The 26,877-nt window shown below is 46.2% G+C and overlaps 1 protein-coding gene across 1 annotated transcript in view; it reads left to right on the plus strand.

Moving 5' to 3' along the window:
• The window catches only part of ADAM12 (ADAM metallopeptidase domain 12), a 390,586-nt gene that overhangs the window by 264,119 nt on the left and 99,590 nt on the right, over window positions 1–26,877 (plus strand). Inside the window, exon 11 of the mRNA XM_072130819.1 lies at window positions 14,682–14,827. Coding sequence (XP_071986920.1) covers window positions 14,682–14,827 — 146 coding nt within the window. The remainder of the gene's footprint in view (window positions 1–14,681; window positions 14,828–26,877) is intronic.

A 26,877-nucleotide genomic window follows, 5' to 3' on the forward strand; every position in this document is an offset into this window, starting at 1 on the left:
GATAGATAGATAGATAGATATTAGATATGAGATAGATAGATAGATAGATAGATAGATATTAGATATGAGATAGATAGATAGATAGATATTAGATATGAGATAGATAGATAGATAGATAGGAGATAGATAGATAGATATTAGATAGATAGATAGATATTAGATAGGAGATAGATAGATAGATAGATAGATAGGAGATAGATAGATAGATATTAGATAGATAGATAGATATTAGATATGAGATAGATAGATAGATAGCAGATAAAAGATAGATAAGTATAGAGTATAGATAAGTATACAACCAAGGGGTATGAAAGGAACAATACATCCTCTGCCCACAAAAGTCCACGTACAGGGGGCCCCGTTTGGACTGGGGGCCTTGGGCAAATGCCCAGTTTGCCACCCCATAACACTGGCCATGGGTGTGAGGGGGCCCAAAGGTTCCTTTGCATCAAATACTATAAACGTTATATGATACTTTTGTAAGGGGATCCAGGAGCTTTAAAGACAATCTACCATCTAGAATCACTTTGCTGTAGTAGATCCAGCACCAGATTCCCCAGTGCAGTGTGATGCAGAAGTTGTGTTTTATGTCCCCTGGTATGGCCTCCTTTGTGCCCAAAAGATATTTTTTATTATATGCTAATTTACTGCAAGGGCTCCTGGGGGCGTCTCCCTAGCCTCTGTCTATTACATGCCCCCAGTAGCCCTGCAGAGGCGTCTCCTTGTGGGCCCACGATGTCTGAAACCGGTGGCACGGGCATGCACAGTGCCTCCAGTTGTATCACCATCTTCAGGGATCCTTCGGCCATCGCTGACACACTGGATAGGCCTCTCTACAGGGATACTGGGCTACTGGGCATGTTTCTTTTATGTTACCCCTTAATAATCGATGAGGTCTCAGCGTTGGACCCGATGGATCACAAAAAATGGGAGCCCAAAATAAATACAAAAGCCAGTGACACTTGTCCTGCTGCTGCGGAGATACCCGACCGCTGTCCTGCTATATCTGTCAGTGCGATTATTATTATAATTATTATTATTATTATTATTATTATTATGGTTTTAAATGTGGATTTTAGCAAAGTGCAGACTCCTTCTTCAGCTCCGGCTCTGCACCGAATTCCACCCATGGACTGATAAGCCGCCATAGTGTAGATCAAGCTTCCTGTCCTTTAGACTATTTGCACTAAACAATGAGCCGCAATGGACGGGCGGAGCCGTGCACCATCAGGATATATTTAGCAGAATTAAATATCCCATCTATATTAATAGGAAGCGTCAAAATATCCTGCGTGTGACTTCACATGATTCTGTGATCCGGAGGCGCTAATGACAAAGCCGAGCCCCCCCCCCCCCCCCATGTGCATCACTTACATGGTGCTAATAACAGCATCACACCTGGTTTAACCCCTTCAGTGACCTCGCCATCAGAAGCCGCCGCCGCAAAAATAAATAAATAAATAAATAAGCTTGTTGAGCAATTGTATCAAGCGCTGGTAATCACCTTGAGATTATTGGGGCAGAAAGGTGCAAATATGTCAGCGGCCCCGGACTGTGTGTGATAAATGAAGCGGCTCTTCTGGGAAAAGTCATCACAATCCAGTCACTCACTTAAAGGGGCGAGAGAGTGATTGCCGTGTGATGATTATAACAATTGGTGCAGACGCCACGGCTGAATAATCAGGAAGCCGAGGCAATGACGAGCCGAGCAGCAGAGTGTCCTCAAAATGACACAATTAATGAAAAACACTTGTTTTACCCCAATACTGACCATCTGTCCTGATCCAAGATGCATCTTTTATTTTACCTTGACATAACCATAAGAGGGCTTGTTTGTTGGGGGTTAGACCATAATGACCACATGAGGGTTTGTTTTTTCATCTCTTCAGTATGTTTCTTACAATGACCACATGAGGGTTTGTTTTTTCATCTCTTCAGTATGTTTCTTACAATGACCCTATGAGGGCTTGTTTTTTCATCTCTTTAGTATGTTTCTTACAATGACCCTATGAGGGCTTGTTTTTTTTCCATCTCTTCAGTATGTTTTTACAATGACCCTATGACAGCTTGTTTTTTCCATCTCTTCAGTATGTTTCTTACAATGGCCCTATGAGGGCTTGTTTTTTTTTCCATGTCTTCAGTATGTTTCTTACAATGACCCTATGAGGGCTTGTTTTTTCCATCTCTTCAGTATGTTTCTTACAATGACCCTATGAGGGCTTGTTTTTTTCCATCTCTTCAGTATGTTTCTTACAATGCCCCTATGAGGGCTTGTTTTTTCCATCTCTTCAGTATGTTTCTTACAATGACCTTATGAGGGCTTGTTTTTTCAATCTCTTCAGTATGTTTCTTACAATGACCTTATGAGGGCTTGTTTTTTCCATATCTTCGGTATGTTTCTTACAAAATGACCTTATGGGGGCTTGTTTTTTCCATCTCTTCAGTATGTTTCTTACAATGACCCTATGAGGGCTTGTTTTTTGAAGAATAAGTTGTATTTCTTAAAGACACAACTTAATTTCACCTGTAATCTAATGATAGACTGTTTGCGTCTTTGAAATTTTTATTAGATGTTTAGGGAATATTTTATGATTCTGCCAGAGCAGAACTTGGACACTTCAAGTAATTATCTGACAGTGTGAGTCCTAGATAAATATTTCCATATTAGATATGGAATATACTATCTGGCCGCAGCATCCGATCCTAGCCCCTTCCACGCTACAAGTCTACACACACAACCCCCGGCATGGGCAATCCAAATTTAGTTTTGTTAGTTCTTTGCTGAAAGCCGCCATGTTGGGGAGTGTATTTTAATATTTTTGGCTTTGGCCTCCTTTATTCTATGTATTCCACTAGCACTAGACACATCGAGTCTATCCCAAAGGCTATTAGGAGCCATTTTTCCAATTTGGGATATTCATCAACCATATAAAAATACCCAGACATTGGGGCACATTTACTAAGGGCTCTGCGCCAGTTTTCTGATGGACTTTGAACGCTCTTTCTAGTGTAAACTGCTTGTACAGGTTTTTAAGACACAAATGTGATGCGGCTGCACTATTCTTCATGCGACACAATTTTCTGCAGTGAAGGGGGCGTCCAGTGCTCAGTCGGACCGTGCACCAGATTTAACATGCAAAGTCGGACAGAATGTCCCATGTTAAAGGTGCACCAAAAAAAATTTGGTGCACTCACAAGAATGTGCTCCAGAAATCCTCAATCTGGCGCCCCTTGTACGTTACACAGGACACTGCACACGCTGCACATAGTACACCCTGCACATAGTACACCCTGCACATAGTACACCCTGCACATAGTACACACCACTCATAGCACACCCTGCACACAGTACACACCGCTCATAGTACACACTATACATAGTACACATCGCACATAGTACACCCTGCACATAGTACACACCGCTCATAGTACACCCGGCACATAGTACACACCGCTCATAGTACACCCTGCACATAGTACACCCTGCACATAGTACACATCGCACATAGTACACCCTGCACATAGTACACATCGCACATAGTACACCCTGCACATAGTACACCCTGCTCATAGTACACACCGCTCATAGTACACACCGCTCATAGTACACACCGCACATAGTACACACCGCACATAGTACACCCTGCACACAGTACACCCTGCACACAGTACACCCTGCACATAGTACACCCTGCACACAGTACACCCTGCACACAGTACACCCTGCACACAGTAGACCCTGCACACAGTAGACCCTGCACACAGTACACCCTGCACACAGTACACACTGCACATAGTACACACACTGCACATAGTACACACACTGCACATAGTACACACAGTGCACATAGTACACACACTGCACATAGTACACACCCTGCACATAGTACACACCCTGCACATAGTACACACCCTGCACATAGTACACACCCTGCACATAGTACACACCCTGCACATAGTACACACCCTGCACATAGTACACACCCTGCACATAGTACACACCCTGCACATAGTACACACCCTGCACATAGTACACACCCTGCACATAGTACACACCCTGCACATAGTACACACTACAGAGGACACTGCACATAGTACACACTACACATAGAACACACTGCATATAGTACACACTACACATAGTACACACTACACAGGACACTGCACATAGTAGACCCTGCACATAGTAGACCCTGCACATAGTAGACCCTGCACATAGTAGACCCTGCACATAGTAGACCCTGCACATAGTAGACCCTGCACATAGTAGACCCTGCACATAGTACACACACTGCACATAGTACACACACTGCACATAGTACACACACTGCACATAGAACACACTGTATATAGTACACACTACACATAGTACACACTACACAGGACACTGCACATAGTAGACCCTGCACATAGTAGACCCTGCACATAGTAGACCCTGCACATAGTACACACTGCACATAGTACACACTGCACATAGTACACACTACAGAGGACACTGCACATAGTAGACCCTGCACATAGTAGACCCTGCACATAGTAGACCCTGCACATAGTAGACCCTGCACATAGTAGACCCTGCACATAGTAGACCCTGCACATAGTAGACCCTGCACATAGTAGACCCTGCACATAGTACACACTGCACATAGTACACACTGCACATAGTACACACCGCACATAGTACACACACTGCACATAGAACACACTGTATATAGTACACACTACACAGGACACTGCACATAGTAGACCCTGCACATAGTAGACCCTGCACATAGTAGACCCTGCACATAGTAGACCCTGCACATAGTAGACCCTGCACATAGTACACACTGCACATAGTACACACCGCACATAGTACACACACTGCACATAGAACACACTGTATATAGTACACACTACACAGGACACTGCACATAGTAGACCCTGCACATAGTACACACTGCACATAGTACACACTGCACATAGTACACGCTACAGAGGACACTGCACATAGTACACACACTGCACATAGAACACACTGCATATAGTACACACTACACATAGTACACACTACACAGGACACTGCACATAGTAGACCCTGCACATAGTACACACTGCACATAGTACACACTGCACATAGTACACACTGCACATAGTACACAGGACACTGCACATAGTACACCCTACACATAGTACACACTGCACACTACACAGGACACTGCACATAGTACACACTACACAGGGCACTGCACATAGTACACACTACACATGGTACACAGGACACTGCACATAGGACACACTGCACATAGTACACACTGCACATAGGACACACTGCACATAGTACACACTGCACATAGTACACACTGCACATAGTACACACTGCACGCAGTACACATCGCACATAGTACACCCTGCACATAGTACACACTGCACATAGGACACACACACACAGGACACTGCACATAGGACACACTGCACATAGTACACACTGCACATAGGACACACTGCACATAGTACACACTGCACATAGTACACACTGCACATAGTACACACTGCACGCAGTACACATCGCACATAGTACACCCTGCACATAGTACACACTGCACATAGTACACATCGCACATAGTACACCCTGCACATAGTACACACTACACATAGTACACAGGATACTGCACATAGTACACACTACACATTGTACACCCCACACACTACACAGGACACTGCACATAGTACACACTACACTGCACATAGTACACCCTGCACATAGTACACCCTGCACATAGTACACACTACACATAGTACACAGGATACTGCACATAGTACACCCTGCACATAGTACACCCTGCACATAGTACACCCTGCACATAGTACACCCTGCACATAGTACACCCTGCACATAGTACACCCTGCACATAGTACACCCTGCACATAGTACACCCTGCACATAGTACACCCTGCACACAGTACACACCGCACACAGTACACACCGCACACAGTACACACTGCACACAGTACACACCCTGCACATAGTACACACCCTGCACATAGTACACACACTACACAGGTCACTGCACATAGTACACACTGCACATAGTACAACCTGCACATAGTACACACTACACATAGTACACAGGACACTGCACATAGTACACCCTACACATAGTACACACTGCACACTACACAGGACACTGCACATAGTACACACTGCACATAGTACACACTGCACATAGTACACACTGCACACTACACAGGACACTGCACATAGTACACACTGCACATAGTGGACACTGCACATAGTGGACACTGCACATAGTGGACACTGCACATAGGACACCCTGCACATAGTACACACTGCACACAGTACACATCGCATATAGTACACCCTGCACATAGTACACACTACACATAGTACACACTGCACATAGTACACATCGCACATAGTACACCCTGCACATAGTACACACTACACATAGTACACAGGATACTGCACATAGTACACACTACACATTGTACACCCCACACACTACACAGGACACTGCACATAGTACACACTACACTGCACATAGTACACCCTGCACATAGTACACCCTGCACATAGTACACACTACACATAGTACACAGGATACTGCACATAGTACACCCTGCACATAGTACACCCTGCACATAGTACACCCTGCACATAGTACACCCTGCACATAGTACACCCTGCACATAGTACACCCTGCACATAGTACACCCTGCACATAGTACACCCTGCACATAGTACACCCTGCACATAGTACACCCTGCACACAGTACACACCGCACACAGTACACACCGCACACAGTACACACTGCACACAGTACACACCCTGCACATAGTACACACCCTGCACATAGTACACACACTACACAGGTCACTGCACATAGTACACACTGCACATAGTACAACCTGCACATAGTACACACTACACATAGTACACAGGACACTGCACATAGTACACCCTACACATAGTACACACTGCACACTACACAGGACACTGCACATAGTACACACTGCACATAGTACACACTGCACATAGTACACACTGCACACTACACAGGACACTGCACATAGTACACACTGCACATAGTGGACACTGCACATAGTGGACACTGCACATAGTGGACACTGCACATAGGACACCCTGCACATAGTACACACTGCACACAGTACACATCGCATATAGTACACCCTGCACATAGTACACACTACACATAGTACACAGGATACTGCACATAGTACAAACCAACAAAAAATTGCGTGGTGCTGCACCTTCCCTCTTATGAACTGTCCTTAACGGTCCTAGATGGATCCAGCAAACATCCACTATTCAATAATCCAGTAGAAGAAACTCTTTTGTGACCGGAGCTCAAAAACAAAAAAGACGATCCATGCAGGTTTCCTCCTTATTTGTGCACCAAACACAAGGGATCACTTTCAGGGATAAGTCACCATTCAGACCAGAAACCGTCAATATTTTCACTCCTGTCCTAGTCTCCTCCACTCACTGCATATAAGAGACATATCCAGACATAGTGTAGACAGTTTCAAATAGAGATGAGCGAACATGCTCGTCCGAGCTTGATGCTCGGTCGAGCATTAGCGTACTCGAAACTGCTCGTTGCTCGGACGAATACTTCGCCCGCTCGAGAAAATGGCAGCTCCCGCCGTTTTGCTTTTTGGCGGCCAGAAACAGAGCCAATCACAAGCCAGGAGACTCTGCACTCCACCCAGCATGACGTGGTACCCTTACACGTCGATAGCAGTGGTTGGCTGGCCAGATCAGGTGACCCTGGGATAGACTAGCCGCTGCCCGCGCTGCTCGGATCATTCTGTGTCTGGATGCCGCTAGGGAGAGAGCTGCTGCTGGTCAGGGAAAGCGTTAGGGTGTTCTATTAGCTTACTGTTAGGCAGGAGTGATTCTCAAAGAACCCAACAGCCCTTCTTAGGGCTACAATAACGTTATACTTTTTTTATTTTAATTTGCATCTTTTACCATTTTGTGAGGAATTAGCAGGGGGACTTGCTACCGTTGTGTTTAGCTCTTAGTGACACACATATCCACCTCAAACACCAAAGTGGGAAAATTTAGTAGGGGTTGGATTTCAATTAGGCACAGTCTGCCATTTGTCCTTTTTTATTTTACGTTTATTTTGTTTAATAACTCAGTGTCATCTCATCTGGCATAGTAGTGTGCTTTCATACTTGGCTAGAAAATAGCCATAGGAGAATCCAAACGGCTTACTTACGCCTACAGTAGCGTTATATATATTTGATTTCTGGTTGATCTGCTGGTGGCTGTACTTGCTGCAGTGCATCTACTAGCCAATTGTGAGCAATTTGTAGTGAGACTTGCGACCGGTGTGTTTTGCGCTTAGTGACGCACATATCCATAGCAAAGACCGAAGTGGGAAAATTTTGTAGGGGTTGGATTTCAATTCGGCACAGTCTGCCATTTTACCTTTTTTATTTTACGTTTATTTTGTTTAATAACTCAGTGTCATCTCATCTGGCATAGTAGTGTGCTTTCATACTTGGCTAGAAAATAGCCATAGCAATAGGATAGCATGGTTTGGTTTTAAAAACTCAAAAACACAAAAAAAAACAAAAAACACAAAAAAAAGTTAAAAAAAAATTAAAGCTATAACTCTCATTTTAAAAATGTTTAACCCGAGGGCTAGGGGTAGAGGACGAGGGCGGGGACGTGGGCGTCCAACTACTGCAGGGGTCAGAGGCCGTGGTCCTGGGCGGGGTGAGACACCACCTGCTTATGAGGGAGCAGGGGAACGCCGCAGAGCTACACTCCCTAGGTTCATGTCTGAAGTTACTGGGACTCGTGGTAGAGCACTGTTGAGGCCAGAACAGTGCGAACAGGTGATGTCGTGGATTGCTGACAATGCTTCGAGCAATTTGTCCACCAGTCAGTCTTCCACGCAGTCCACCCATGTCACCGAAATCGCCACTCCTCCAGCTCCTGCACCTCAGCCTCCTCCCCCCCAGTCTGCCCCCTCCCAGGAAAATTTGGCATTTGAACCGGCATACTCTGAGGAACTGTTTTCTGGACCCTTCCCACAGTCACAAACCACTTGTCCGGTTGCTGCTGGGCAATTTTCCGATGCCCAGGTTTTCCACTAGTCGCAGTCTGTGGGTGATGATGACCTTCTTGACGTAGTGGAAGTGTGTAAAGAGGTGTCCGACGATGAGGAGACACGGTTGTCAGACAGTGGGGAAGTTGTTGTTGTCAGGGCAGGAAGTCCGAGGGGGGAGCAGACTGAGGGATCGGAGGATGATGAGGTGACAGACCCAAGCTGGGTTGAGAGGCCGGGTGAACACAGTGCTTCTGAGACGGAGGAGAGTCCTCGACCAGAACAGGTTGGAAGAGGCAGTGGTGGGGCCAGACGGAGAGGCAGGGCCAGAGCTGGTGCATCAGCGCCAAATGTGTCAACTAGTGAAGCTCCCGTGGCGAGGGCTCTTGCGGCGAGGGCTAGATCTTCAGAAGTCTGGAGGTTCTTTAAGGAAACACCGGATGACCGACGGACTGTGGTTTGCAACATTTGCCAAACCAGGCTCAGCAGGGGTTCCACCACTACTAGCTTAACTACCACCAGTATGCGCAGGCATATGAATGCTAAACACCCCACTCAGTGGCAACAAGCCCGTTCACCTCCGGCCGTGCACACCACTGCTCCTTCCCCTGTGTCAGCTGATAGTCAGCCCCCTGCCCAGGACCCTGCCACAAAAACCCCATCGTCGCCTCCACGATCCTCCACAGCATCCACCAGCGTTCAGCTCTCCATACCCCAGACGCTGGAGCGGAAACGCAAATATAGTGCAACCCACCCGCACGCCCAAGCCCTTAATGTGCACATCTCCAGATTGCTTAGCCTGGAGATGCTGCCCTATAGGCTAGTAGAGACCGAGGCCTTTCGCAACCTCATGGCGGCGGCCGCCCCTCGGTATTCGGTCCCCAGCCGCCACTACTTTTCCCGATGTGCCGTCCCAGCCCTGCACCAGCACGTGTCAGACAACATCATCCGTGCCCTGACCAACGCCGTTTCTGACAAGGTCCACCTGACCACGGACACGTGGACGAGTGCTGCCGGGCAGGGCCACTATATATCGCTGACGGCACATTGGGTTAACTTGGTGGAGGCTGGGAGCGAGTCTGACCCTGCAGCTGGTCATATACTGCCGACGCGGAGGATTGCGGGGCCTACCTCGGTCCAGGTGTTTCAGGCCTACTATGCCTCCTCCTCCTCCCACCCCTCCTCCACCTCCTCCTCCGAACTACCATCCGTGGGCACGGCGCCATCAGTCGGTAGCTCTAGGCACAGCAGCAGTGCCGTCGCTAAGCAACAGCAGGCGGTGCTCAAACTGCTGAGCCTAGGCGATAAAAGGCACACCGCCCAAGAGCTATTACAGGGCATTCCACATCAAACTTGTTAACTTTGTCGCCACCCTGCTGTGTAATCCACAAAATATACTTGCAAACTTTTATCATTTACCGATATTATTTCAGCGCTTCTTGCGCATCTGTTTACATTCCCCTCACCCGGCATATCCTAAACTTATAAGAACGCTACTACACTTGATCTTATACAAAAGGTTCTTAGAAGTGCTGTTTGGGGAGTAGCCTAGAGACAGGGGCTTGGATTGGCGAAAGCTCGCCTGGCAGCGGAGCGCCAGCTCCATGCCAAGATCCAACTAACATAGTTTTAACTGCAGCACCTTTAATCTACTACTAGTTCACTGCCTCCATACATGGTCCCCTTATCAAACGAGCTGTGTCAGGCAGAATTTTGGGTTGTTTTCATGGCTTCCATGTTAACTTTGTCGCCACCCTGCTGTGTAATCCACAAAATATACTGGCAAACTTTTATCATGTAGCGATATTATTTGAGCGCTTCTTGCTCACCTCCTTTGGTTCCTCTCTGCCACCCATTGGTTTGAAGCCTGAGTCCATTTAGGGTATGTCGCCATGCCACTCTCTAGCCTGCCGCTGCTGCCTCTGCATGCCGTCCCCTATAGTGTCAGGGTCAATTATTGCATGTTTTAGATGCTATCTAGCTTCATTCTGTCACTCTGTCATGGCCATGCTGTTGCCCATAGTTTTGGCATAATGGTGCGATTAAGCAGCCTCAGAGGCATCCATGCATGCTGCCCCTGCTGTTTCCTGTCCATTTCCGTGGTGTTTCCATCCTTTTCTGAGGTTCCCAGGTGTTTGGCCAAGCTTCCCTGTGCAGAGCCTTGGTCCCCTTGAAAAATGCTCGAGTCTCCCATTGACTTCAATGGGGTTCGTTATTCGAGACGAGCACTCGAGCATCGGGAAAAGTTCGTCTCGAATAACGAGTACCCGAGCATTTTAGTGTTCGCTCATCTCTAGTTTCAAACTTTTCAAACTTTTATTTCCAGTTCTACTCACATATGTAGATAAAAAATGCGCATATCACAAATAACTCCACGAGGACGCCAATCCTTGCCCGACCCAGGGTTTCGCCTCTGTGCTTCTTCTGGGGCATGATTAGCGTCCGTCCTCTAGCTTTATTTATACAAAACTGTTTCTCCATAAAATACGTTTTCAATTTCATATATAAATCACATACATTTAAAAAACATACATTTAAAAAACAAGGAACACGGAATACATCTGATTTGAACAAGGTATCTAAATAAGGAAAACACTTTAAGCATACATACACATCAGGCTAAAAATCCATGTTTGCTAGTTTCTCCAAACCACCTGGAGGGAGTTGGAGAAAAACAAAACCTTCTTTTGTTTTCATTGTGTCTGGGAGATGTTGAGCTAGAGGTGTTGTATAAACTCTAGCGTATTAATAACAGAAAAACATTTTTTACTTTTATATACATATTTTCTTAATACAAAGATTACTACAAATACATTTTGCACATATTCCTATTTTTACAACCTGTGATCACAGACATCCTCAATGTCTAGTGCTACATTATAAAACTAAATTCCTTTACGTCTACCCATCATGATACTAAGCGAATATTAAAGTGCATTAGATAAAGTGCTTCATTCATTTCTACCTATATTTTTGTAAAAGTGCTTTTTTTATCCCTACCTATATCACTGTTGAAGTGTTAAAGTGCTTCAATGTGGACTAGGTCCCTACCTATATCTCTATTCAAATGTTGAAGTACTTCAGTGTGAACAAGGTCCAATTTATATATCACTGACTCTACTTAGACACATTCAAACGATGTGTCACTCAAAACCCATAGACCTTGATGCATATAGTGAAATCTAGTACTTCTACCATATTCCTATACTCCAATAGATATATTGCTAGGCAGAAATATTTGTGTCTCTCAAAAAATATTTTAATTCAAAGTCTATATTCATACCTCCTGGTGTTAACGTACCCAGCTTATATATCCACTGACTCTCTCTCCTGCTTAGTACAGTGCTTAAATGTTCCCCCTCCAATGTGGAAATATTCTTTCAATTGCCCAAAATTGTCGTTTCTCCGGGTTGGATTAATGTGCTTTTTTGAAATGTGCTGAAACACTGTGGGGGTCATTTACTAAGGGCCCGATTCGCGTTTTCCCGACGTGTTACCCGAATATTTCCGATTTGCGCCGATTGTACCTGAATTGCCCCGGGATTGTGGCGCACGCGATCGGATTGTGGCGCATCGGCGCCGGCATGCGCGCGACGGAAATCGGGGGGCGTGGCCAAATGAAAACCCGACGTATTCGGAAAAACCGCCGCATTTAAAAACCGAAAAAGTGTCGCTTGGGGAGCGCTTACCTTCACCTGGTCCGAGGTGGTGCATTCCGGCGCGATGAGATGACTTTGAGCGCAGCAGCGCCACCTGGTGGACGGCGGAGGAACTACCTTCTTAAATCCCGGCCGGACCCGAATCCAGAGCAGAGAACGCGCCGCTGGATCGCGAATGGGCCGGGTAAGTAAATTTGCCCCTGTGTGTCATTACCCCTTTTCTGATATTCCTAATATGTTCTCCTATTCTGGTTTACATAGTACACAGTACACACTACACATAGTACACAGGACACTGCACATAGTACACCCTGCACATAGTACATACTGCACATAGTACACACACTGCACATAGTACACAGGACCCTGCACCCTGCACATAGTACACAGGACACATAGTACACCCTGCACACAGTACACCCTGCACATAGTACACCCTGCACATAGTACACCCTGCACACAGTACACCCTGCACACAGTACACACTGCACACAGTACACACTGCACACAGTACACACTGCACACAGTACACACCGCACACAGTACACACTGCACATAGTACACACCCTGCACATAGTACACACACTACACAGGTCACTGCACATAGTACACACTACACATAGTACAACCTGCACATACTACACACTGCACATAGTACACACCCTGCACACAGTACACACCCTGCACACAGTACACAGGACACTGCACATAGTACACACTGCACATAGTACACACTGCACATAGTACACACTGCACATAGTACACACTACACATAGTACACCCTGCACATAGTACACACTACACATAGTACACAGGTCACTGCACATAGTACACACTACACATAGTACACACTACACATAGTACACACTGCACATAGTACAACCTGCACATAGTACACCCCCTGCACATAGTACACAGGACATTGTACATAGTACACACCTCACATAGTACACACCCTGCACATAGTACACAGGACACTGCACATAGTACACACTACACATAGTACACACTGCACATAGTACAACCTACACATAGTACACCCTGCACATAGTACACCCCCTGCACATAGTACACAGGACATTGTACATAGTACACACCTCACATAGTACACACCCTGCACTATACACTGGGCACTGCACACAGTACACACTGCACACAGTACACACCGCACACAGTACACACTGCACATAGTACACACCCTGCACATAGTACACACACTACACAGGTCACTGCACATAGTACACACTACACATAGTACAACCTGCACATACTACACACTGCACATAGTACACACCCTGCACACAGTACACACCCTGCACACAGTACACAGGACACTGCACATAGTACACACTGCACATAGTACACACTGCACATAGTACACACTGCACATAGTACACACTACACATAGTACACCCTGCACATAGTACACACTACACATAGTACACAGGTCACTGCACATAGTACACACTACACATAGTACAGCCTGCACATAGTACACACTACACATAGTACACACTGCACATAGTACAACCTGCACATAGTACACCCCCTGCACATAGTACACAGGACATTGTACATAGTACACACCTCACATAGTACACACCCTGCACATAGTACACAGGACACTGCACATAGTACACACTACACATAGTACAACCTACACATAGTACACCCTGCACATAGTACACCCCTGCACATAGTACACCCCTGAACTATACACTTCACATAGTACACACTGTACATAGTACACACTGCACATAGTACATACACTGCACATAGTACACCCCTGCACTATACACTGCACATAGTACACACTGCACATAGTACACACTGCACATAGTACACCCTGCACTATACACTGCACATACTGTACACTGCACATAGTACACCCTAAATATCTGAACCGCCTTGATGACAATGTCTTTACTTTTATAGGACCACTCGGACAATCCACTTGGAGGGGCTGTCACACTCGCTCATGAGATCGGCCATAATTTTGGGATGAACCATGACACACTGGAAAGAGGATGCAACTGCAAAGGATATGACAAGGGCGGCTGCATCATGACCCCATCCACCGCGTGAGTGATTACTACACCTATTTTATTGTTTCTCTCCTGGCTCTTATTTACTTGTCCGGATTTTCGGTAATTTCATGTTCTGGCTCCTTCTGCAATGTGAAACACTGGATCCATGGGAGGTTATTCCAGATGCCGAACCCCAAATGTGGAGTAACTAGAAGCTGATGGGCCCCAGTGCAAAGTCTGTGCCGGGCCCCCGACTATAATGTATGGTTTATAGTAATAGTCTTCTCATATGGGATAGTGACACCATAAGGGCCCCCAAAGCCTCTTGGGCCCAGGTGTGACCGCAACCTCTGCACCCCTCAAGTTACGCCCCTGGTTTTCAAGGAATTCCGAGATGGTCTAGGACAGACATAAGTGTCCCTACCCCGGGTGCAGCCTCACAACTGTCACCCCAACACTTACAGCTACCTATGTCCTAAAGGTTTGGCCACTACACCTCATGGTTATTATAATGTTTGGGGGGGGGGCAGGATATTAGGGAATTTCCCAATATACATCCATTAATAGTCCGGCTCCGCTCTCTGCATATGTAAATCTCATCAGCTGGAGGGTCATGTGATATCTAACTGTCCAGGAGCAATCGCCCTGCCAAGACCTTATAATAGATTGCATGACTATAAGATCAAGGGAAGCGGTCAAAAGATTTTACCCCATTAAACCTCCAGCCCCTCAGGTAGAATATAAAATGTCCTTTATAGATTTCCCTCTTTTATGTTACATCTCACTCATTTACCTACTATAAATTCTCCCTCTCTCATCCAAAGTCCTGTGAAAACTCATATTTTGCCTGTGATGAGTCACTTTAAGAGGCTTCAGGGGCCTCCACTTTTGGTTCTGTAGTACTGTATGGTGCCATATGAACAATAAAAATCTTATCTTTCAGAACCCATCCGGTTCTGTGGAACTGGAGGACTCTACCGGCAGTGAAAGGTAGAATTGGAAATTTGAGCTGCAGATAGAAATATCTCCTGGTTCTGTAGCTCACAGAAACACAATACTGATGCAATCTTAAAGACGAGATTCTTATCTTTTATACAACACCAGTACCGTTTGCTATAAGTACTACAGAACGGAAGGTAGGGGCGTCCGGAGTCACACTTCACCTGCAGCCTCCAAACTTGACTCTTTTCTGCTCATTTTTACCCGACTCTGGAGGAGATTTTTTTTTTATATAGGTAAATGGGTGAGATTTCACATAAAAGAGGGGATTTAAAAAATGCTAATTTTACGTTCTTCCTGGGGATGCTTGTAGTTTTAATGAAATACAATCTGGTGATGGCTTCCCTTTTAGTCACAGGACCCACTGCAGCCAATTAGTGGAAAGGTGACGTCACCGCACAAATGCTTTCCATTGTATTCCCACTGTAAGTGAAGTCGCTGAGGACGAGCTTGTCGGCCGTCTTCAGCAGAATTGAGAATGCAGCTCTGAAGTATCATCGGGTCTGTGCAGTTTTAGCTCAAATCAACATTCTAATATGCATAAATACAACAGAACATCCACTTGTTACATTTAGTTCTCTCCTTTGTTTGCCGTCCCCATTTGCACATATTGGCAGGTTAATTTACTTTTTACACATCTTCTTGCAGATCTCCCTTCAGCCTCGGCTTACGCTGTGGAAGATTCTTGACGCCGAGGTTTAGCAATGCTGAAACCCACTTGTTTTCATTACTGCCAGTGCCATGAGCATCAGCGGGAGAGGAGGCCGATATGTAATCATGTAGAGGATCGTCATTAGGACAGGGAGGGGGGGTGTTAGTGTTTTATATAAAGAAATCGGCTGCTCTGAATTACCACGCTAAATATTTCTTCCTGTCAAAGCGTCGAAATAACGGGAATCGGTAGTAGACTGGTTGCTATGATACGTTCTGAATGTAATATTTGAGGGAGGGAATGGGCTTGACCCCCTGCCCACACAACAGACATGCACTGGGGCAATATACTGGCTATGTATCCAGGGGTAATTCAGACACCACTGAGGTATGAGGTTTGCTTGTGGCAGATGCCTCTATTTCATTTTCAAAGCTTATAGGTAAATTCTAGGGATTGGAAAAATACATGCATCTTCCTTATTTAAAAAATGCCACTTAACACCACAGGTTACGTCTGGTATTGCAATTGGCAACATCATTAAAGCCGAGTTGCAATACCACACACAACCTGAGGACAGGGGTGGTGCTGTATCTGAAAAAAAAAAATTCTCATGCTGTGCAACCTTTATAAATGCATCTTAAAATATATTTGGGCTCAGGGCAGGATGGATCAGTCATTCCTAAACTGATGCGTGGTTTAGAAAACCCATCTCCAGAATATCCTTCTAGAGAATCCTGAGTTGGTAGATCCGACATTTAGGGATCCTATTCAATACGCATAAATGAAAGTAGCAATAAAGTAAATGTCTCCTTTTGGAGGAATCAAACATGTAATTCATCATTCTGCCTCTGGAGGAGCTCTTCTTAAAATGTTCTTATCAGGCTGATGGCCACGCCCTTGCCTTAGTCCTGTCCCGCTCCATCTTTCTTGCACAAAACGGGAGCAGGACTAACCGGCTCTGAGTGTAGAAGACCCCAATTAGCCTTGGTCACATCAGGTACTAAATTGACCGTTCACTCTCCTTATTGGCCGTCATCGTTGTCGCCTATTTTTGTGTTCCTATTTCTGTAGCTCTTTCTGAGCATGAGTAGAACCTCGTGTAGGCCCTCCACTTAGTGGTTGCCCCTATGGTGTGTATTTCCTTTTGTTTTATGGCTCATGTGATTATATTTTTACATACATTACAGTTGTGTCCGGAGATGTTCCGAATGTTCCGACACAGAATCTTCAATTCTTCCTGTAGATAGTGAAATTGAATAACTAAAGCTTAGCGGGGACCTAGAGGTGAATAATCTGAGAAAATCTCGAGAATCATTTAAGATAACGTTTTCTCTCTCCTTGAACAAAACCAGGGAGGGGGGGGGGACCGTATTCCAGTAAAAATCAATAATATTATGGTAAGAAGCTCGGCAATGCGGCACCTGTCAGGCCGGCGGTAATTCTGACGCATTCCCATCTATTTGCCGTATGATGGAAACCCGATAATACATTTCCCTATAAATCATATCTGGCATCCGGAATAGGTTACGACACAGGGAGCAGAGCATTGTGGGTAAGGGGAATGATCGCCTAATACCGAGGAAACGCAATGATTTACTCTCCCTGTCGGGATTGGACATGGAGAAGGAAATCTTTATAAGAACCATTTTAGGGCGCGATATCCACTTACCGGAAGTGCAGACACAGATTTGTCGCATATAAACCCAAGTTGCTTTTCTAGATGGATTTCTGATTGGTTCGCGGTAAGTGACGTTATCACTTACATCAGTTTTTAACATCTCATAGTCCAAGACAATCGTTGTGTAGGATGGCTCCAAAATGTTTCTCTTTGCCTCGGATTGGCGACAAGTTTTTTCCATAATGGAGCAATAACTTTGTAACATATTGAGGGGGATTTACTAAAACTGCTCCCCCCCCAATATTCCTCTGCTCCAGCTTCTTGGTAAATGTGGAATGGTGATCCCCAGCTCGCCCCTGATTTCTAACAGGTTTACTGGTTTACATCAAGTCAAACCTGGTCTAACATTTAGGAGAGGTCTGCACCGAGTTCTGGTGGAGACTTTAGTAAATTCGGAGGACAAGGGCACCTCCCCTCTCCTGTCCCAACCCATTCAGTTCCACTCCCAAAGTGGCATGTGGGGCACAAAGCTAAAAATCAATTGAAACATTGAGTTTTTTTTCAAGCCTGCCCGACTGGGCTGGCGGACAACACTATGTTATCACCCCCCCCCCCCCCAAGTGAATGGAATTTATAGAATGTAACTTTTTTTTTAATGATTAAAAATGCATAGTAGTATCACCACACCAGTATCTCAACATTCCCATTCCGCTGCTTCCTAAGTACTTGCTGGTCCCTGTACTTACCGTTTCCTGCAGCCTAAAGAGCATTTGCAGTCGTCATGTTGAGCTCCATGTTGGGGCATTGGATTGTCACCTGTGGTGACCCACATTCTCATTTCATTGTAAGTTGGAGCCACAGTTACATTTCTTGTCAGAATATTATGACTTGGCATTTCTGTGTCTGGTTGCAGGCAAAATCTTCCCACTATCTAATGTGTATGTTGCCTTCTGGGGCCCGTCACTACGACTACAGCCTTGGGGGAAGTTCGGATCAGGCAAGCTGGAATTCATCTGCCTGATCTCTTTGTCTTTGTATGAGGACCTCTGCGCTTTCATGCCACCACGTCCACAGTCAGCATGGACATGCAGGGGTCGGCATTGCAGAGGCTACTCGAGGTTTGGAGTAGCCTTAGCTCCCGGAATTCACAGAGACTACTCCACGCCCCTGGTAGCCTCTGAAGGTAATTTGCATAATCATACATTAAACGTTATAACAGGAAAGGCTGATCTGTAAGAAGTTGGTACCGATCTCCACCGATGAGCCACACGTGAGTTATCGACCTCTGCAAGCACTAGATTTCCATTATGTTTTGACACAGTTTCAACCAGAATTTGGATACTTTTGCTTGAAAATCAAAGTTAAGAAATGCTAAGAAAGAGCCTCAGTTCTGTGTCCTCTCAATGTATTATTAAGTGGATCGGCTCCGAATGCTTCTTGTGTTTCCAGTCCTCTGCTGCCGTGTAGAATGTGTGTGAACCCAGCGGGGCCGCATCCTAAGTGAGACCTCCTGCTGCTCCCAAAGAGACCACCATGATTTACAGGGGAAATTGAGACTCTCATCCCTGTTTCTAGTATCCGAGTCCCCTGGAAGTCACTGATATGAAAGATAACGGCAGCGCTCTGTCACTATCACACATGAAGGAGGTTTCTTTCTCTTCTTCTCCCTGGTGGGTTTTCCAACCTTCGGTGTAAGTGACATTGTTTTCAGAGAGGGAAGGGATTTGCCATGGGAATACGATGTCCCTCATTGACTCACAGATATTACTCCTGCCGTGGTTATTTGGTAGTTCTCTTCTCCAGTCATGTCAATGTATGTTATATGTTACATGTTACTGTGCGATTTAGTTGCTTATGTGCTGTTGGTAATGTCATTGGGTAATGTGTATTTGCCCCATACCCCCGGAAGCACATCAGGGTCATACAAGGCATGGGCCATGCTATAGGCGTTAGAAAACACTTGGATGCCTTTGTCTTTGTGATGCAACGTGACCGGCTCGGGGCCTGGCACAGGCGGGTGTAGATTTCCACCATGCCTAGGGAAATCCTGGATGGCCACTGTGGAGTGGGAATTTCCAATTTAGGGGAATACCGGAAGTAGGTAGAGTCGGGGTCAGCAAGTTGGCCAAGCGTCGGGGTGAGAGGGATACATTTGGAAAAGTTTGCAGGACGAATACTCAACCTGCTGCTTGATTCAATTGGTGAGAATGGGACCCCTGTCCTCGTGCACGGTGGGGGTCCCAACAATGCGGCAAAGCTGATGTATCACATTGTTCTCCCTTATCCTGCAGATAGAGGATAACAATAACGCTTGTGACAGTCCCTTTTATCCAACCTACATCGGTTTGTTTCTTATTCTATTTTTACAATAGAATCTCATTCACATCTTTATTATTTGTCTTTTTATATTTTGTGTTTTCCCAAAACCTGACCCCGGTCACACCAATTACCAGTTTTTTCCCTAGAATTTTTTTTCTCCTTGTTGTTCAGGTCATATTGGCCTCTCGTTCTTCATCTTCTGGAATAATTGTATTTTTATGGATAAGCTCCTGGGAGTTAACCTGCTCCCTTTATCAGTTCACACAGAACCAAATGTATCAAAACTCCTCTTCCTTTAAGCTTCGTATTTCCTTTTTCACCGAACAAACACGGCTATTACTGTATAGTACATCAGGGTAAACACAGCCATGATGGAAGTGAAAGGTTCAGCCGGTTCTTAATCTGTGCGGAGCATTCATGCCAATCCACGGCGGCCGAGTCAATCGGCAAAGCAAGGATTTTATTTACAGACGGCGGAGGAAACTTATATTTGACAAGGTGAAAATGGAGTATTGCTCCTATATACAGAAGAATAAGTACAAGCTGTTCAGAGTATATAATTCATGTCCATCATTGTCTCGCGAATCGCTGATCAAAGTTACAGGAGGGTTGAGATAGTATCCTGACGTTTTGTCTCAATGTTTAACATTGACTGTGATTGGTCACTATCTGTACTGATAAACTGCATCTTGTTGTCACCTACTATAGCTGTGCCTAGTGTCATCCTAGCCCCTACTGATGTGGGCTGGCTAGATCCAGTGCGCCCATCGATAGAGGGTGAACCCTGAACCTTACTTCCTTGAAGAGCCACCACATTTTAACAATGTCCTAGGCCTAAACCCTAATCTCATTGATTTGATACCAGCCCTTTTTTCCTTATTCTCCTTGCCCAGACATTGGGGCACATTTACCTACCCGATCCCTCGGAGTTCCCGAAAGTGCATTGTCCAACGACAATGCACTGTTCCTCGATTCACTAAGATCGTGCGCCCGATATCTTGCATGTGTCGCTTCCCCACTCAGGTCCCCGGAGTTTCATAGTTTATACGGTTGAAAAAAGACACTTGTCCATCAAGTTCAACCAAGGAAGGGAAGGGATTGGATGAGGAAGGGATTTAGGGGAAACAATTCTATATAACATAACCATCAATGTTATTTAGGTGTAAAAAGGCATCTAGACGCTTCTTGAAGCTCTCTGCTGTCCCTGCTGTGACCAGCGCCTGGGCTCGGCTATTCCACAGATTGACAGTTCTCATAGTAAAAAAGCCCTGTCGTCCCCGGTGATTAAACCTTGTTTTCTCCAGATGGAGACAGTGCCCCCTCGTCTTTTGATTTGATTTAATCTGAAACAACTTACCACCATATATTTTGTATGGACCATTCATATATTTACCGTATATACTCGAGTATAAGCCGACCCGAGTATAAGCCGAGGCCACTAATTTTACCACAAAATACTGGGAAAACCTATTGACTCGAGTATAAGCCGAGGGTGGGAAATGCATTGGTCACAGCCTCCCCAGTATATAGCCAGCCAGGCTCTGCCCCAGTGTATATAGCCAGCCAGCCCCTGCCCCAGTGTATATAGCCTGCTAGACCCTGCCCCAGTGTATATAGCCAGCCAGACCCTGCCCCAGTGTATATAGCCAGCCAGACCCTGCCCCAGTGTAAATAGCCTGCCAGACCCTGCCCCAGTGTATATAGCCTGCCAGACCCTGCCCCAGTGTATATAGCCAGCCAGCCCCTGCCCCAGTGTATATAGCCAGCCAGCCCCTGCCCCAGTGTATATAGCCAGCCAGACCCTGCCCCAGTGTATATAGCCAGCCAGACCCTGCCCCAGTGTATATAGCCTGCCAGACCCTGCCCCAGTGTATATAGCCTGCCAGACCCTGCCCCAGTGTATATAGCCTGCCTGCCCCTGCCCCAGTGTATATAGCCTGCCAGCCCCTGCCCCAGTGTATATAGCCTGCCAGACCCTGCCCCAGTGTATATAGCCTGCCAGCCCCTGCCCCAGTGTATATAGCCTGCCAGCCCCTGCCCCAGTGTATATAGCCTGCCAGCCCCTGCCCCAGTGTATATAGCCAGCCAGCCCCTGCCCCAGTGTATATAGCCAGCCAGCCCCTGCCCCAGTGTATATAGCCAGCCAGCCCCTGCCCCAGTGTATATAGCCTGCCAGACCCTGCCCCAGTGTATATAGCCTGCCAGACCCTGCCCCAGTGTATATAGCCAGCCAGACCCTGCCCCAGTGTATATAGCCTGCCAGACCCTGCCCCAGTGTATATAGCCTGCCGCACCCTGCCCCAGTGTATATAGCCTGCCAGACCCTGCCCCAGTGTATATAGCCTGCCGCCGCTGCCAGACAGATCGCACAGAAGATATACAGGGGTCACCGGAAAAGTGAGTTTAGATATATTTATTTTTTTGACTCGAGTATAAGCCGAGTTTGGTTTTTTCAGCACATTTTTGTGCTGAATAACTAGGCTTATACTCGAGTATATAAGGTAAATACCGTATATACTCGAGTATAAGCCGACCCGAGTATAAGCCGAGACCCCTAATTTTACCACCAAAAACTGGAAAAACCTATTGACTCGAGTATAAGCCGAGGGTGTAGTATACAGCCAGCCTGCCCCCTGTAGTATACAGCCAGCCTACCCCCCTGTAGTATACAGCCAGCCTGCCCCCCTGTAGTATACAGCCTGCCCCCAAGTAGTATACAGCCTGCCCCCAAGTAGTATACAGCCTGCCCCAATAGTAGTATACAGCCTGCCCCAATCGTAGTATACAGCCTGCCCCAATAGTAGTATACAGCCTGCCCCAATAGTAGTATACAGCCTGCCCCAATAGTAGTATACAGCCTGCCCCCATAATAGTATACAGCCTGCCCCCATAATAGTATACAGCCTGCCCCAATAGTAGTATACAGCCTGCCCCCATAGTAGTATACAGCCTGCCCCCATAGTAGTATACAGCCTGCCCCCATAGTAGTATACAGCCTGCCCCCATAGTAGTATACAGCCTGCCCCCATAGTAGTATACAGCCTGCCCCCATAGTAGTATACAGCCTGCCCCCATAGTAGTATACAGCCTGCCCCAATAGTAGTATACAGCCTGCCCCAATAGTAGTATACAGCCTGCCCCCAATATGCCAAGTGAATAAAAAAAACAAACTTAATACTCACCCTCCGACGATACTCACCTTTGATGCTCGGCACGGCTCCCGGTCCTCGGCGGTGGCTCCCGGTCCTGGCGGCGGCTTCCGAACCTCGGTGGCAGCTCCTCTCTTGTTTCTTCACTGGCGGCTCCCGGTCACTTCGCTAGCCGGCAGTCGCGTCCATGCGATCTGCGGGCGGGCGCACACTATGATGCGGCAGTGTCGCCGCCGATGACGTAATCGGCGGCGACAGCGCCGCATCTTAGTGTGCGCCCGACTGCCGGCTAGCGAAGGAAGCAAAGAGCCCGTGAGCCGCCAGTGAAGAAAGAAGAGAGGAGCGGAGCCGCTGCCGAGGATCCGGACACTGGAGGATGAGTATTATTTTTTTTTTTTTTGACTTGTTTTTTTTTTTTTTTATAGTTGACTCGTGTATAAGCCGAGGTGAGGGTTTTCAGCACATTTTTTGTGCTGAAAATCTCGGCTTATACACGAGTATATACAATAAATTAATCTAGTTGTTTTAATCTTTCCTCATAACTGAGACCCTCCATACCCCTTATCATTTTTGTGGCTCTACGTTGAACCCTCTCCAGCTCCAGGGCATCCTTTTTATGGACCGGTGCCCAGAACTGGACGGCATATTCCAGGTGAGGCCGAACCAATGCCTTGTACAGTGTAATATTACATCCCTATCACAAGAGTCCAGACCACTTTTGATACATGATAAGATCCTTCTAGCTTTAGAGGCAGCTGCTTGACATTGCATGCTGTTATTCAATTTATGATCTACTAGTACCCCCAGGTCCTTCTCAACAAGGGACTCTCCCAAATTTACTCCCCCAAGTACATATTTTGCCTTTGGATTATTGGCCCCCAGGTGCATAACCTTACATTTATCCACATTAAACCTCATTTGCCAAGTGGATGACCAAACATTCAGTTTGTCCAAGTCACCCTGCAGCCTATGAACATCCTCCATAGACTGTATTACACTACACAGTTTGGTGTCATCTCCAAAAATAGACACAGTGCTACTAATACCTACCTCTATATCATTAATAAATATATTAAATAGTAGTGGGCCAAGCACAGAACCCTGGGGTACACCACTCATAACTGGTGACCATTCCGAGTAGGAATCATTGACCACAACTCTCTGGATACGATCCTTCAGCCAGTTTTCAATCCAATTGCAAATGATTTTTGCCAAACCAATAGCCCTAATTTTACCCATCAGGCGTCTATGAGGGACAGTGTCAAATGCCTTTGCAAAGTCCAAGAACACAATATCCACAGCTGCTCCTCCATCCAGGCACCTGCTCACCTCTTCATAGAAGCAGATAAGGTTAGTTTGACAACTTCTATTCTTAGTAAACCCATGCTGGCTATCACTTATTATTCTATTTGATGTCACATACTCCTGTATAAAGTCTTTTACTAACCCTTCCAGTATTTTACCCACAATGGAAGTTAAGCTTACAGGCCTGTAATTGCCTGGCGAAGTTCTAGAGCCCTTTTTATATATTGGCACCACATTTGCCTTGCGCCAGTCACTTGGCACCACACCAGACATTACAGAATCCCTGAAGATGTTAGACAGTGGTACAGCAATAACAGAACTGAGTTCTTTAAGAACTCTGGGGTGTAACCCATCTGGTCCAGGAGCTTTGTACACATTGATTTTATTGAGCTTAGATTGGATCATGTCTACATTCAACCAGTCTAGTATATCACAGGATGCATGACCCGCACTGGCACCACGCAAGTCAGAAGTTCTCTCTTCTATCGTATAAACGGAGCTAAAAAACCTATTAAGTAACTCCGCCTTCTCTTGGTCTCCAGTCACCGATGCCCCATTTTCAGAATAAAGGGGTCCAACCTGTTCCGACCCATTTTTTTTTTGCATTGATATACTTAAAAAAATTTCTTGGGATTTGTTTTACTATCTGTGAGTTCACCTTCTTCTTCCTGGTGCATGTAAGTGCATTGTCCGTGTATAATGCGCTGTGCGGGGAGTCACTAAGATCCTGCACCCGATATCCTGCATGTGTCGCTTCCCCGCTCAGGTCCCTGGAGTTCACCTTCTTCTTCCTGGTGTGTGTAAGTGCATTGTCCGTGTATAATGCGCTGTGCAGGGAGTCACTAAGATCCTGCACCCGATATCCTGCATGTGTCGCTTCCCCGCTCAGGTCCCTGGAGTTCACCTTCTTCTTCCTGGTGCATGTAAGTGCATTGTCCGTGTATAATGCGCTGTGCGGGGAGTCACTAAGATCCTGTGCCTGATATCCTGCATGTGTCGCTTCCCCGCTCAGGTCCCCGGAGTTCACCTTCTTCTTCCTGGTACATGTAAGTGCATTGTCCGTGTATAATGCGCTGTGCGGGGAGTCACTAAGATCGTGCGTCCGATATCCTGCATGTGTCACTTCCCCGCTCAGGTCCCTGGAGTTCACCTTCTTCTTCCTGGTGTGTGTAAGTGCATTGTCCGTGTATAATGCGCTGTGCGGGGAGTCACTAAGATCGTGCGCCCGATATCCTGCATGTGTCGCTTCCCCGCTCAGGTCCCCGGAGTTCACCTTCTTCTTCCTGGTGCATGTAAGTGCATTGTCCGTGTATAATGTGCTGTGCGGGGAGTCACTAAGATCCTGCGCCCGATATCCTGCATGTGTCGCTTCCCCGCTCAGGTCCTCGGAGATCACCTTCATCTTCCTGCTGCATGTAAGTGCATTGTCCGTGTATAATGTGCTGTGCGGGGATTCAGTAACATCCTGCATCCGATATCCTGCATGTTTCGCTTCCCCACTCAGGTCCCCGGAGTTCACCATCTTCTTTCCGGTGCATTGGATGCGACACAATTTGAATCTAAAATCCTGCGCTCAGTCCGAAATAGTTTGATCGTCCGACGTCCCGGCCACCGATTTATGTCACATTAAAGCCACTGCACCAAAATCCGATCTCGTGCAACACAATCCACTGCTGAATGCCTGTCACAGCGGCGCAAATCCCAAAAATGTTGGGAAGTCCAACGGAAATGCGATCCACGGACCCTTAGTAAATAAGCCCCATTATCTGCCTGACTACGACTACAACATCTAGACTGGGATGTGATCTAGGTAAAGTCCAGATCCTTCTACAGGAAAGGGTAAATACCAGGACAACCGTTTTGGACTTCGGTTCCTTGGACCCATCTGGTATAAAGGTTCTGGGAGCTCACCCCCCCCATCTAAGAAACAGACTTTTCTGAACAAGGCTTGTATATATCCATGCACGTGCTGCAGATTCGGCCCCATACATACATTTGGAACAGTCTGTATAGTAACTGTATGGAGATAATTATTTTTACGTGATAATTTATAAGATATAAT

Source organism: Engystomops pustulosus, chromosome 11 (genome assembly GCF_040894005.1).
Source record: "Engystomops pustulosus chromosome 11, aEngPut4.maternal, whole genome shotgun sequence".
Classification (NCBI taxonomy): Eukaryota; Metazoa; Chordata; class Amphibia; order Anura; family Leptodactylidae; genus Engystomops; species Engystomops pustulosus.